The sequence below is a fragment of the Plasmodium chabaudi genome (assembly GCF_900002335.3).
Source record: "Plasmodium chabaudi chabaudi strain AS genome assembly, chromosome: 14".
NCBI lineage: Eukaryota > Apicomplexa > Aconoidasida > Haemosporida > Plasmodiidae > Plasmodium > Plasmodium chabaudi.
In genome coordinates this window covers 1,436,462-1,450,331 of record NC_030114.2, presented here as the reverse complement: position 1 = coordinate 1,450,331, position 13,870 = coordinate 1,436,462, and the positions used below count along the sequence as shown (strand labels likewise).

At 23.7% G+C, this 13,870-nt stretch overlaps 4 protein-coding genes across 4 annotated transcripts; 3 read left to right on the top strand and 1 right to left on the bottom strand.

The window, feature by feature from the left end:
• Positions 1-957: 957 nt before the first annotated feature.
• PCHAS_1440200 (DNA gyrase subunit A, putative) lies at positions 958-4,425 on the top strand (the record flags this gene model as incomplete). Its single annotated transcript, XM_735639.2, has 1 exon — positions 958-4,425. The coding sequence occupies one exon, from the start codon at positions 958-960 to the stop codon at positions 4,423-4,425; it is 3,468 nt and encodes a 1,155-aa protein (XP_740732.2).
• Positions 4,426-5,491: 1,066 nt separating this feature from the next.
• On the bottom strand, positions 5,492-6,850 carry PCHAS_1440100 (nucleus export protein BRR6, putative; the record flags this gene model as incomplete). The annotated part of the gene is made up of 1 exon (XM_730886.2): positions 5,492-6,850. One exon carries the CDS (start codon positions 6,848-6,850, stop codon positions 5,492-5,494), a length of 1,359 nt encoding a protein of 452 aa, XP_735979.2.
• Positions 6,851-9,319: 2,469 nt separating this feature from the next.
• PCHAS_1440000 (cAMP-dependent protein kinase regulatory subunit, putative) lies at positions 9,320-11,248 on the top strand (the record flags this gene model as incomplete). The annotated part of the gene is made up of 3 exons (XM_016799720.1): positions 9,320-9,339; positions 9,883-10,088; positions 10,251-11,248. 3 exons carry the CDS (start codon positions 9,320-9,322, stop codon positions 11,246-11,248), a joined length of 1,224 nt encoding a protein of 407 aa, XP_016654972.1.
• Positions 11,249-12,776: 1,528 nt separating this feature from the next.
• PCHAS_1439900 (conserved Plasmodium protein, unknown function) lies at positions 12,777-13,734 on the top strand (the record flags this gene model as incomplete). The annotated part of the gene is made up of 4 exons (XM_016799719.1): positions 12,777-12,899; positions 13,028-13,076; positions 13,254-13,441; positions 13,693-13,734. 4 exons carry the CDS (start codon positions 12,777-12,779, stop codon positions 13,732-13,734), a joined length of 402 nt encoding a protein of 133 aa, XP_016654971.1.
• Positions 13,735-13,870: the final 136 nt, after the last annotated feature.

Genomic DNA, 13,870 nt, shown 5'->3' with positions numbered 1-13,870 from the left:
GCATTTACAAATAATTAAATTTATTATTACATATATTATTATACATATTTTACGATTATGTATATATAATTAATATTGTGTAAATATATAATTATATATTATTTATAATGGCATTACTGCGTAAGGAACATAATATATGCTTGGTGGTTTTTGCACCAGCCATAGGGGTATATGTAAAGGTACAATTTTGTAATACCAAGAAACCTTAACAACAACAAAAAAAATAAATAAACTACCATAAATAAATTTATTAAAAGGGAGAAATAAAAAATGCAACAATAAGAGAAAAATATATAAAAAATAAAATTAAAAAAAAACGATGAAACATAAGATAGTTGAAATAATAAGATATTGTAAAATAAGATAATTGTTATACGTGCTTATACACATATAATACCATTTCATATTCCCAGTATTATATGAGGCCCGTATAAAAATTATTATTATTCTTTATTTCCATCAAATCTTATGATTTTATAAAAATAGTGTAATTTTCTTCATTATTTATTGGACTGTTTTAAAATTAATGTCAAATTTTTATGTAAATATTCATATTTTTAATGTCATATTTAATATGTAAAAATAAGTATTTTTCCTAACCCTCTAAATACCTTTACTTATGAACCAAAATATGTAACTTTTTTTTTCCCATTTTTGTTATTATTGGCTTTTTTTGTTTTTTTTTTAAATCTTTCAACGTATTTTAAATATGTTTATCATGTAAAAAAAATAAAAATATATACAATAAACAGAATGTTATAAGAAAGAGGGTATTACAATAAATAATGTGGAATATAAAACAATAATAAGTAAGACAACAAAAGTATTTTTTTTTTAATATAATTTCAAAAATTATTCTAAATGAATAATAAAAGGCTAAGGTTATTTATGTATTTAACAAAATAATGAACCTTATACATATTATATGTAATATGTGTATATGCACATGCATATAATATGTCGTATAAATTTGCTTATTTTTTAGTTCTTAAATTATTATTTTTATTAATAATAAATCCAGATTATTTCTTTGTAAAAAATGAAAAAATCAGTATTGTAACTAACAGTTCTCCGCTTTTTGTAAATAACCAAGGTCCTTACAATAGGTCCTTAAGAGCACATCAAAAAAGGTGGCAAAAAAAATCGGAGGTAAACTATGCTCAAAGTAATAAAGGGCTCGACAGTGCATCCCCCAATACGAATAAAATAAAAAACAAGAAAAATCATTTTCTTCTGTTTGCAAAGAAAAGAAGCGCCAAAAGTGATGCGATAGAGGAGGAGAGTGTGACAGACGAAGATGCGTCGGACCAAACGGACGAGACAGTAGAAAACTTCTTTGAAAGCCAAAACAAAAAACTAATAAAAGGCGAATATTATGATGTTGAAATATGTGAAATATTATCTAAAAGTTTTTTGTCTTATGCAAACTTTTTAATTCTTAATCGATGTTTATGTGATTATCGAGATGGTTTAAAAACAGTGCAAAGAAGGATTATATGGAGTATGTATGAAATAAATAAAGGATCTGATAAAAAAAGTTATAAGAAATGTGCAAGAATTGTAGGAGAAGTTATTGGAAAATATCATCCACATGGTGATAAAAGTGTTTATGATGCATTAGTAAGACTAGCACAAAAGCATCACAATAATAACGTATTAATAAATGGGTATGGTAATTTTGGATCTGTTGAATATAATGCTGCTGCTATGAGATATACAGAAGCAAGAATATCTGATTTTTGTTATGATGTATTATTAGATGAAATAAATGATGAGAATGTCGATTATATAAAAAATTTTGATGGGAATGAAAAAGAACCTAAAGTGTTATGTAGTAAAATCCCACTCTTATTAATTAATGGGTGTTCAGGTATTGCTGTTAGTATATTGACAAATATTCCAAGTCATAACCTTGTTGATGTTATTAATGCATCTATAAGTTTTTTATTAAATGATAAAATAACAAATGATGAATTATTTAATATAATTAAAGGTCCTGATTTTTCAACAGGAGGAATAATAATAACCAAAAAAGATACATTAAGAAATATCTATAATACCGGAAAGGGTAGTATAATAATAAGAAGTAACGTATTTTATGAATATGTTCATAATAATAAAACATATACTCATCATATAAATGAACTAGGTAATTTAGAAAATTTAGAATCAGATAATAAAAGTTGTAAAAAACTTATTATAAAAAATTTACCACCAAATGTTAAACCAAATGAATTAATTGAAAATATTGTTACTGTATTAAATGAAAAAAAAAATGAACATGATAATATTTTATCTAAAATTAGAGATGAAAGTGAAAAAAATGAAATGAGAATTGTACTTGAATTAAGAAAACATAGCCAAATTGAACAAATACATAATTTTGTTTCTTTTCTATTTAAATATACACCTATGGAAATTAATTATCATTGTAATTTTGTGTGTATTGGTTATGAAAATAGTTATACTCAATTTTCTTTAAAGTCATTTTTACAATTATGGTGTGAAAATAGAATAAAATTTATTAAAAAAAATTATCAAATTAAAAATAATAATTTACAAAAAGATCTTAATATTATAGATCTTTATTTAACTATCCAAAAAAAAATTCTTGATATTATCTCATTTATACATAAAAATCAAAACATTGAACAGATCCAAAATTATTTAAAATCAAATTTCAAATTAAATGATGATCAAATTAAATATATATTATCTATGAAAATACAAAAATTAGTAAATATAAAAAATATCGATTTTGATATACAAAAAAAGAATATCATTAAAAAGATCCAATCAAATCAGTATATAATTGATAACGTTCAAGAAATTAAACAAATTATAATAGATGAATTAATACAAATAAAAAATAAATACTCTCTAAAAAAAAGTCTCTTACCACAACCCCAACTTAAGTATAAATATGCTTACATAAATGGACCTCCAAACTTGTTTCATCCTTCCCAAAAATATGACGAGGGGGATACAAAAGGTGATGCGGTCAAATTTGTTACTGAACAAGCGGAGGGGAAAGATGAGCAACCAGACGATGCGCCAAGTGCCAAAGATGGTAACGCACTAGAACGAGGGAAAAACGACGTGAAAAACGACGTCCAAAACGACGTCCAAAATGACGTGCAGCGTGATAATTACAGGAACACATACATCGATTCGCTAGACACGACGTTTAAAGATATATACAACAATGACGACGTACTGATTTTAATAACCTACGGGGGATATATAAAAAAAATAAAGATAAATGATAAGCTAAAAAATAATGTAAATAATATTATGAAGTTGTCTAATGCTAAATATATTTTAAAAGAAATTGAAGAAGCAAAGAATGGAAAAAAGCAAAATGATGAAAAAATAGATGATAGTTTTTCAGAAAATGATGAAGACATGTATAAGAGTAACAAAAGTAATTTGGCTAGTAATAATGTTAATACATATAAAATAAAAAAAGGAATACTTTGTAAAAATAAAGATAAAATATTAGTTACAGATAAACATAATAAAGCATATCTTTTAAATGTGTCTGAAATCCAAACCTCATTATATGACTCTAAAGGAATTCCAATAAGTCAATTAATAAAATGCTCAACAACTATAACAGGATTAGCTAAATATGAACAAGATAAAAAGTATTTAATTGTTTGTAGTGAAAATGGAAAAATGAAAATAATAAATAATGATGTATTTTTAAAAAAAAAAAAAAAAGGAATCAAACTTTTTAAAAATAAAAAAAATATTTTTTTTAATTATTGCAATTCTAATGATAATTGTATAGTAGGAACAAAAAATGGATATATAATACAATTCCCTTTAAGTAGTTTAAAAATTTCAAAAAAAAATTCACTAGGAAATAAATGTATGAGCTTAAAGAAAGATGATAAAGTTGTTGATTTGATATCTTATGAAAATAATCCAGAAAATCTTAAAAACCTTAAAATTATTTTCCTTTCAAAAAATGGACATGGGAAAATGATTGGGCTCGATGAGATCAAAGTTCAAAAAAAAAGAGGTAAAGGATTTAAAATTATGAAATTTAAAAAAAGTAAAAAGAAAAAAAACAATTTACTAAATAAAGATAACAAATTGACTGACACAAAAAAAAATATATCTGATAAAGCGCAAGCTGAAAATAAACAAAATGAATTACAACAACAACAGGTCGATGAAAAAAAAACTGATGAAGAGAGTGGCATAGTCATTAATTCAGATTCCGATGAATTATTAGGATTCAAATTATATGACACAAGAACAAAAAAAGAAAACGATTTACTTATTATGATCACTGATCATGCTGTACTTATAAGAAAAAATATATCCTTATTGAAACATAAAAATAGAAAACATTCATCTCAAATTTATGCTAAGTTAAGTAAAATGAATAAACTCATGTATTTTGATATTTTATAAGTTACAGCTAAATAGGGTGTATAAAAAAATATGCTTTAAACACCATATTATATAGTTTTCTTTACTTTTTTTTTTGTATATGCATTTGTTTTAATACATATTTTAAGAATTTTTTTTATCACCTTCATATATACATATATGAATATCTTTTCAATAAACTCTACACAACTTTGTTTTATAAAAAGTTTTATTTTATTCTATTTTAAAACGCTAAAATTAAATTTTATTAATCTATGGCTTTATAACCTATTTTATAAAACCATTTCAAGGGGAAGCCGCTTTATTGGGTTCCCTTCCTTTTCAAGCATCATATGTGTAAAGAATAAAAACATATCGGAGCTATGAACTTTGCCTATATACATATGCTGATATAGACTGCGTAAATATGGAGATAAAGTTTGGCTACATATTTTCCAATACCATAATTTAGCTAATTGGTTAACATTTTTTTAATTCTACATTTTAACACGTTTAATAAGCTTATAAAATGATATGTAAAAAAAACGCACACACAAATAAAGTAATTCATATTTATTTTATATAAGTAAGAAAATTAACAAAATAATAAAAAAGTAACTGACGAAATACGCAGAAAAACAACTGGATAAGTAAAAGATGGAAAAACAAAAAAGTTATCATAATAATGGCATAAAGAATAATTCATAATATACTGAAAGATAAAATGACATTGAAAAAATTCATATATATATTACACATTTTTTAACTCAAAAAAATATACCAAAAAATCAGGAGAAAATAAAACGAATATAAATATGTATGCATATAAAATGCACATACAAAGACATACAAAGAGATTATGCATATAGTTTTGTAAGGATTGTCAAATTTTATTGGACTAGCATTATATATGGATAAAACTTAAGCTAAACACACAACTGTTTAGTGGAGTCTCCTCTTTTGAAACAAATCCAAATGAGGATGTGCGTATCCCTGTACGCATACACATAGAGTGTGCATTTATATATTCATTAAATTTTTAATTAATTTTGAAAAATAAAATCAAAATTAACAAATTTCCTTTTTTTTTTTGAAATAAAAAATTAGTTTATTTAAAATCTCTGGTTAAATATTTCAAAAAGCCAACTTTTTTGGAATCTTTGTTCCCATCTTTATGATTTGGATTATAATTATCGGAATTTTCTTTATTTCTTGAAGCTGAATTATTTGAATCATTATGCCCATTAGTATGTTGATATGGGTTAGAATAACTATAAGAGTTTCTACTATAATTATTATCTGGAAAATACTTATTATGAAGAAATGAATGATTCATTAGTGCAAACTCTGGGCCATATGGATTATTATAATTCATTGGTGATGGCATGTATGGGTAAAAATTAAAATAAGGAGGATATGGTGGAATACCATGTGGTGAATTCATAAGAGGGTTATATAAACTATAATCATTATTATTTGATTTATTTCCTCCACCAATGGATAATGCATAATTACTTCCAATAAAGATAAGAAGAAATATAAAAGCGATAACACATATACTTTTCCATTCGAATTGAACTATAAATGCATTCATAATTTGTCCTAACATTTGGGCTGATAAAAAAGATATATCTTGATATAATTTATGATCTGTGTTCATACATTTTAACCATTCTTCACATTTTTCATTTAGTAATGGTAAACTTACAGTTCCACATTTGTGGGCATAATATTGTTTTTTACATGTATTTGATTCTTCTTTGACATTTTGAACTTGAATAGCAACTTTTTTATTTATATCTTCTCTTACGGATACAAATATAAAATATATAAGTGTAACTATTAATGATGTAATTATAATATTAAATATAACTCTTAACCATCTTTGTATAATATCAGGTGAATATACAAAAAAATATCGCATTTTTTCACTTCGACTTTCTTTTCTATTTCTTGGATAATCCATATATCTATTATTATCATATAAAACTAAATGTTGAGAATTATCTTGCATAAATGAACTATTATCAAGATCACGAATGTAAGATAATTCGGATACATTTGTATTTTGATCTATACCCCGATTCCATAAAAATTTTTTTTTTAATTTTTTATTACTTCGTCCACTACCCAATATTAAATGGGTACTACAGTATGGATCTTTTCCTATAAACCCTTTTTTACGTTTCATTAAATGCATATGTTTTATACTTCCATTTCCACTTTTATAATTATTAGTAGCTTGATGACTAACGGAACTTTTTTTTTCTTTTTTTACAAGTGCCTGGCAATTTTTGTCTGTGTATTTATATGACTCAGGGGTGGGACCACTAATAAGAAAATTCTGATAACTATTTAAATCATTTGAATTATTTTCCAAATTTATTGTATCATTTTCTTCACTTCCGGAATAATTCTTTGTATCATCCATGGGAATTATTCGCATTCGATCCTCATTTATGCTCATTTTGTTTTACTTTAAAATATATATAATTTTTTTTTTTTTTTTTAAATGTAATTTTCCTTTTTTCCCACTTTTCACTCATCCTAGAATTCTCATTTAACAATAAAACAAAAAGGAAATATAGAAAACTATGTAATTATATAAATAAATAACATGTATTTAAGGATAATTTTTTAAAAAATATAATTTTGTAATGTTCATCCTTCATTTCATCACATATTATTTATTTATTTGTATATATTTAATACATATTTTTAGCCATACAATCTTTTCATATTATATTTTACTTATTAGAGTGTTAAAACAATTTGGTTTTATTTTCGAACTCTTTATGAGCACTAATTAAAAAAAAATGAAAAAGCAAAAAATGGTAAGCAAAAAATGGATAAGCAAAAAAATGTACAATAAAAAAATGACAATGCGCAATTTAAAAAGGTATATATAATTACATGCATAATATATTTTGGTATTCCTTTATTATTATTACATATCGAAAGTTTATTTACATTATTTCCTTACAGACATTTTTATAAAAAAATTATAATTCAAAATTTTAACAAATTTATATTTATGGTGCTTAAACAATAGAACAATTATTCTTTATTAAAATATTAATTATTTTTTTTAGTTTTATTAAATTATTAATGAGAAATTGATGGCTTGCTGAAATATTTTCTTCATATTCATCAGATTGGCATATTTACCTCCCATATAAATATATGGATGATATATTTTCCTTTTTTCCTTGTGTATATAAATATACGTTTTTTTTCCAAATTAATATATTTTTATTTCATAATAGTATATATGTAAATTTTTAATTATTTTATATTTTTACTAAAGGCGAAAACACTATTTTCTCATGTTTAATTACAACTAAGAGAAATATAGAAATTTTAAAACAGGAATAATTATATTATATGAACAAATGTTGCCCCCACATAATAGTTTATAAATCCTTTTTTTTATAAAGTAAACATTTTACTGTTTTATTTTAAGTGTATTCTTTTCAAATTAAATAGCGTATATACAAACTTACTAGAGTAGCTTTATATAATTTTCCCAATGATATATAAGCTACATATTGTATAATTTAAATAAAACATTATATTATTTTAAGCGGTTGTAGCAATCAAACAAACTGAAAGATCTAAAACGTTCACAAGTTAATAATAACATCGTTTCACTAACCTTTTTAATATTCTTTATAAAAGGAAAAGCACATCATTTTGCATAACCAACACACACGCTATTTCATATGGTTTATTTTCTTCTTATTCTCACTTATTGGTTATCAATGTTAAAATAAGAATTATTTGCTTTTTCGCATATATAATGTTCATATATAATTTTTATAAGGTAATTATAAATTTGTAAAAAAAGGAAAAGTGAAAAAGATTAATTATTTCCGTATGTCTATGGTTCAAAAGATTTAAAACAATATTAATATGCTTAAGGATAATAACTTATTTTTAAAAAATAAAATATGTATACTCACATTTGTATATGCAATATATGTGCTTGTATTTATTTTTATGTTTTTTTAAGCCCTAAATAATAATTGTCTCGTATAAGGGAATAGTATATATTTTTAACCAAATATTTTAAAAGCTGTTTGATAATATAAAATGTGGAATTATATATTCCTCACTAACCAATATTACTTGCATTATTAAGCCATATAGCTTGTCAAGCATTATTTTTTTTTCTTAATAATTTTTGTAACGTTATATAACACATGATGCAGCAATGTATTAAAATGGAAAAATGGAAAAATGGAAAAATAAAAAAAATTAATGATATATATATAATGACCATTATTTTTGAGAAAAGCCACATGTCTCGTACTGCCTATTTTTCCCTTTAAAAATAGGCTTGGCAAAATAGTATATGCGATTGCACTTGCAATGTTAATTTACTAGGACATATATAGAAATAATTATTTCTACAAGCATATTTATTTATTTTATTATTTTGTCCCTTTCTGTCTATGCCTTAAAAAATTAATTCATATACATATATATTTATTTATTGTTTTTTTCCCTTTTTTATTTTTTCATAAGCAATTAACTTTACACAGTTTTCCCATATATAATATATTTATATATATATACATATACATATGTGATTATTTTCTTGCCATTTTCCATTCTTTCGATTGTTTGGTATTAATTCATATGAATATATACACACGTGGCGAATATTCCACTTTTTTAATTCGCCATTTAGTCAAACCTTTATTTCTTCAAAACTGAATGAGACGAAACGAAAAAGCGAAATAACCAAAAGCAAAATATACAATACTAGCTGTGCATGTATACATATCCATTTTATATAATTTTTATGCAACTTTCCAAACAATCTGAATTAAATAGTTATGACCAAAACAAAATTTTAGCCAAGTTATACAAAATAAATATACCCCTTTATCTATTCTTAAAATATTCTCCCCATATTTTTGAGAAATAAAAAATGGGCAACGTGTGCACATGGTAAGATTTACAAAAAATATATATCGAATATATTTTTTTACATATATAATGAAAAATGAATACAAAAAAATAAACAAACGTATTCTTGGCATAACTAAAATAATGATAAAGAAAGTGAAAATAAATTTTCTAAAAATAATACCAATCAATAACCAAATTATTCGATTTTAATTTTTAAAAATATTGTTTTAGAGCCTTAAATCGTATATAACAATAATAATAATAATATTAGCAATACATAAGTAAAGATAATCATATTAACAACAAATAAATAAATAAATAAATAAATAATAATAATAATAAAAGGTGGCGAGAAAAGTAGCTTTAGCTATACAGTAATAATAATATAATTAAATAAATATTTACATTAATATAAAGAATAAAATATAACGAATAATATTTGTATTAATTTGAAATTTTGTACTCTTTTAAATTATCTTTAGCTTTTACTAAATATTCAACCATATATACATATATATTTGCATGCTTATATAATAGTAATTAAAAAAATAATACTGTTATGTTTTTTATTTTTCATTAAAGGCGAGAAGGGAAAGGAGAATCAGAAGATAAAAATCTAAAAATGGGAGACAGTGATATGCAAGTACGATTTCAAGAATATTCAGAAAAAATTAGGAGTAATAGTAAAAACCATGATAATACAGATCCATTATCATTAAATAAAAGAGAAGATGATGATGATGCGGTAAATAATGACGTATCGTCAAATAAGGATAACTCAGCAAATGGTAATAAAAATGTTTCCTCAATAAATAAAAACAATTTAATAAGTACATACTTTTAAATAAATCGTGTACATTCATTTCTTTTGTCGTTGCCCATTTGCATAAATACATGCATGCATACGCATATCCATGTTACATTTTTTTCGTTTTTTTACTCATGGCTAGTCGACGAATATTCAAGTGATGGTGACGAAACAGATTCCCTCAGTGATATAAACAAAAAGGATATGGATTCAAGTCCCGTGGATATTGAACATATAAATGTGAGAAAATCAAAAAGAATGTCAGTTAGTGCTGAAGCATATGGAGAATGGAATAAGAAGAAAGAAAATTTTGTACCTACTGTTCATAAAAAAGATGATAAAGAAAAGGAAAAAATTCGTAAAGCATTAAATGAATCATTTTTATTTAATCATTTAAATCATTTAGAAATGGAAACAATTATCGATGCATTTTTTGATGAGCATGTAGAAGAAGGGGACAATATAATAAATGAAGGAGATGAAGGTGACTTATTATATGTAATAGATGAAGGTGAAATTGAAATATATAAAACAAAAAAGAATAAAAAGGAAGTATTAACAATATTAAAATCAAAAGATGTATTTGGAGAACTAGCTTTATTATATAATTCCAAAAGAGCAGCAACAGCTAAAGCTTTAACTAAATGTCATTTATGGGCATTAGATAGAGAATCTTTTACATATATAATAAAAGATAATATTGCAAAAAAAAGACAAATGTATGAAAATATATTGAAACAAGTAACAATATTAAAGGATATGGATCCATATGAAAGATCTAGAGTTGCTGATTGTTTAAAATCAAAAACATATAATGCTGGTGATATTATAATAAATGAAGGTGAACGAGGAGATACATTTTATATTTTGACTTATGGAAATGCTACCGCCCTAAAAAGTGATCAAGTTATTAAAACATATACAAAAGGTGATTATTTTGGTGAGTTGGCTCTTTTAAGAAATAAACCAAGAGCTGCTACTGTAAAAGCAGATGGTGTATGTCAAGTAGTGTATTTAGAACGAAAAGGTTTTAAAAGATTGCTAGGACCAATAGAAAAAATTTTAATCAGAAATGTTGAAAATTATAAACAAGTTTTAAAAGAATTAGGACTCGACTCATCTTGCATTGAAGCGAGTTAAGTCCTCATTTCGGATAGCCTACAAAATTATAAACACAAAAAAAAAACGTATAGAAATTTATATGTTTATATGTTTGCTTACCGAAATTGCCAAGATGGGCCTTTCCCTTATACCCATCAAAAATAATAATAATCAACATAATGAAATAACAAATGTACCGAGGATGATGTTTCCTAGCCTTTCATAAATCTCTACTATATTGTATAAACATAATCCCGATGCATACTTATGTCCATACACATATATGCAGAATATATGTGCATACTCAGTTGTATACAATACCCTTTTCCTTAGCAAATTAACATTTTTCCATTAATTTTTTTAACTATATACCTAAGTACTATGTGCGTGGAATGCATATATATTATGTTCATCAAATAAGAGAAATATATAAACATGCATTATATATATTTACTTTTTAGAAAGCAAATATAATGACAACCTTTTCTATTATAATATGTGCTATTTAAAAAAAAATATACATTATGTGTTTAATAATTCATCTTTGTTCCTCTATATTACTCTATTTTATGTTAAAACTTTTATATTTATTATTTTTTAAATTTTGTTACTTGGTAAAGCATGTACATAACAATGTCTTACAACAAATATTTCATCTCGCCTTTTATATACTACATTTATAAATAGTATTATTCTAATCATAATGGTGAGAACATATAATGTAGTGCGAATATAAAAAGTATAACCAATGTTGAAAATAACAAAATTATATTTTAAAATAATCAAAAAAATGATAAAAAGGAAAATATAGAGATATTATTTTTACAAAAATTTATGCACACATAAAATTGTTATATATATTTATATGTGTGTATTTTATTTATTTGCTTGAAAGGATGAGAATTGTCTTCCCCTATTTTTTTATATCACAATTTTACAAAGTGTTTATTAATACGTACAAATTAAGTAAATGGAAAAAAAACAATTTTAGCATACAGAACATTTCAAAATTTAATAGGTGTGCAAATTTTATAATTTAAAAAATGAGAAAATATGTAAAAGAAACAAATAAAAATTATAAGGCTATAAATGGATTTTATTATTTTTACCTTATAATTATCAAAAGATAGGGGAAAAAATGAAATAGTAAACCAATCCAACCGTATACTAATATAAAAATGTAAAGGTACATCCCCTAATGTGTGGCAAAATATTTATATTAAAACATGTTCAAGGATAATATAAAATACGCATACTATTTCATGCATATATATATACGTATATGTCTTATCTTTTTACACCTTATACAACTTTTTAATGCTGCTTTTTAAACATGAATATGTCAACAAATACGTATATTTCAATCATTCTTAATAATTTTTTATTTTTTTTTTTTCATATGAAAATTTATTTATTATTAATATATATAAATAAATACTTGATTGATTGTCATAAAAGAGATAACATATTTTTGTGCAAAATACAACTTAATTTTTTTTAATATTATGCATATATATATAATTATAAGGGGAAAAGGAAAAGTTAAATAAAGTTCAATCAAGTTAAAATGGTGACCTTAGCAACAAAAATATTATATTTCACATATGGAAGATATTTAGGAAATTTTGTGTTTGATACATTTGTATTCTTTTCGAACTATCTAAATTTGGTGTGTTATGTTTTAAAAAAGGTAAATGATATAGGATAAAAATTTACAAAGCGATATTTTCCATATAGTATGGTGTGTATTATATATTTTTTCAAATTTGATTTGCCTTGAACATTGGTTATTCCGGTATTTTATTTTGCAATTTTCAGATATCTAGCATATTTGACGTTACAAATTATAGAGATTTATGCAACAAAAGTAAAAAAAAACAACAAAAAATATGTTTTATTTCACCGAATAAACTTACATATTGACTTACCGGCACGTTTGTGTATTTATACTAACTAATAAGCATGTGCAGGTGTCTATATCCATATATAAGAAGGAAAAAGAACATAAAATATATTTTTTAATATAAATTTTAATTATATTCAGGCATACATAGCATTAAACCACCAAATTTTAAAGGACTAGTGAAGGAAAGTAAAAATATCCATCTTTTCAATGTTGCAAATGTAAACGATTTAGAATTTTTTAACAGTTCAATACTCGAAACAGAGACTGAAATAAACGAACGAACACCATCGGAGTTTGACGATTTTGGTGACGACGAATATAACTTTGTAAGCAATTCATAAAGCAAATACATGACAAAATACATGACAAAATAAATCACAAAATTAGTAATAAATAAGTGTCAATTCTTATAAAATTATCAATGTGTCAAAGAAAATATTCACAAAAAAAAAATATATATATGTAGAAATCTTGTGATAACATAAATAGCGCATTTAGTATAATTTGTTTTGTGGAAATTCATTTACATATCAATAAAAATATATTTTTTTATTTCCCTTTTTTTGAACAATCTCAGGACTTTCTCGATTTAGTTCATAATAATAATCTTGACGAATAGTTATTTTCCTATTGAAATTTTTTTTTATTCAATTTTTTGGAATATTTATATTCAAGACTTGCACTATAATTCATTTAAAAATTTGCACACACAAAAAAAATCAAGAGCATGTATATGGGTATATACATATGAATAT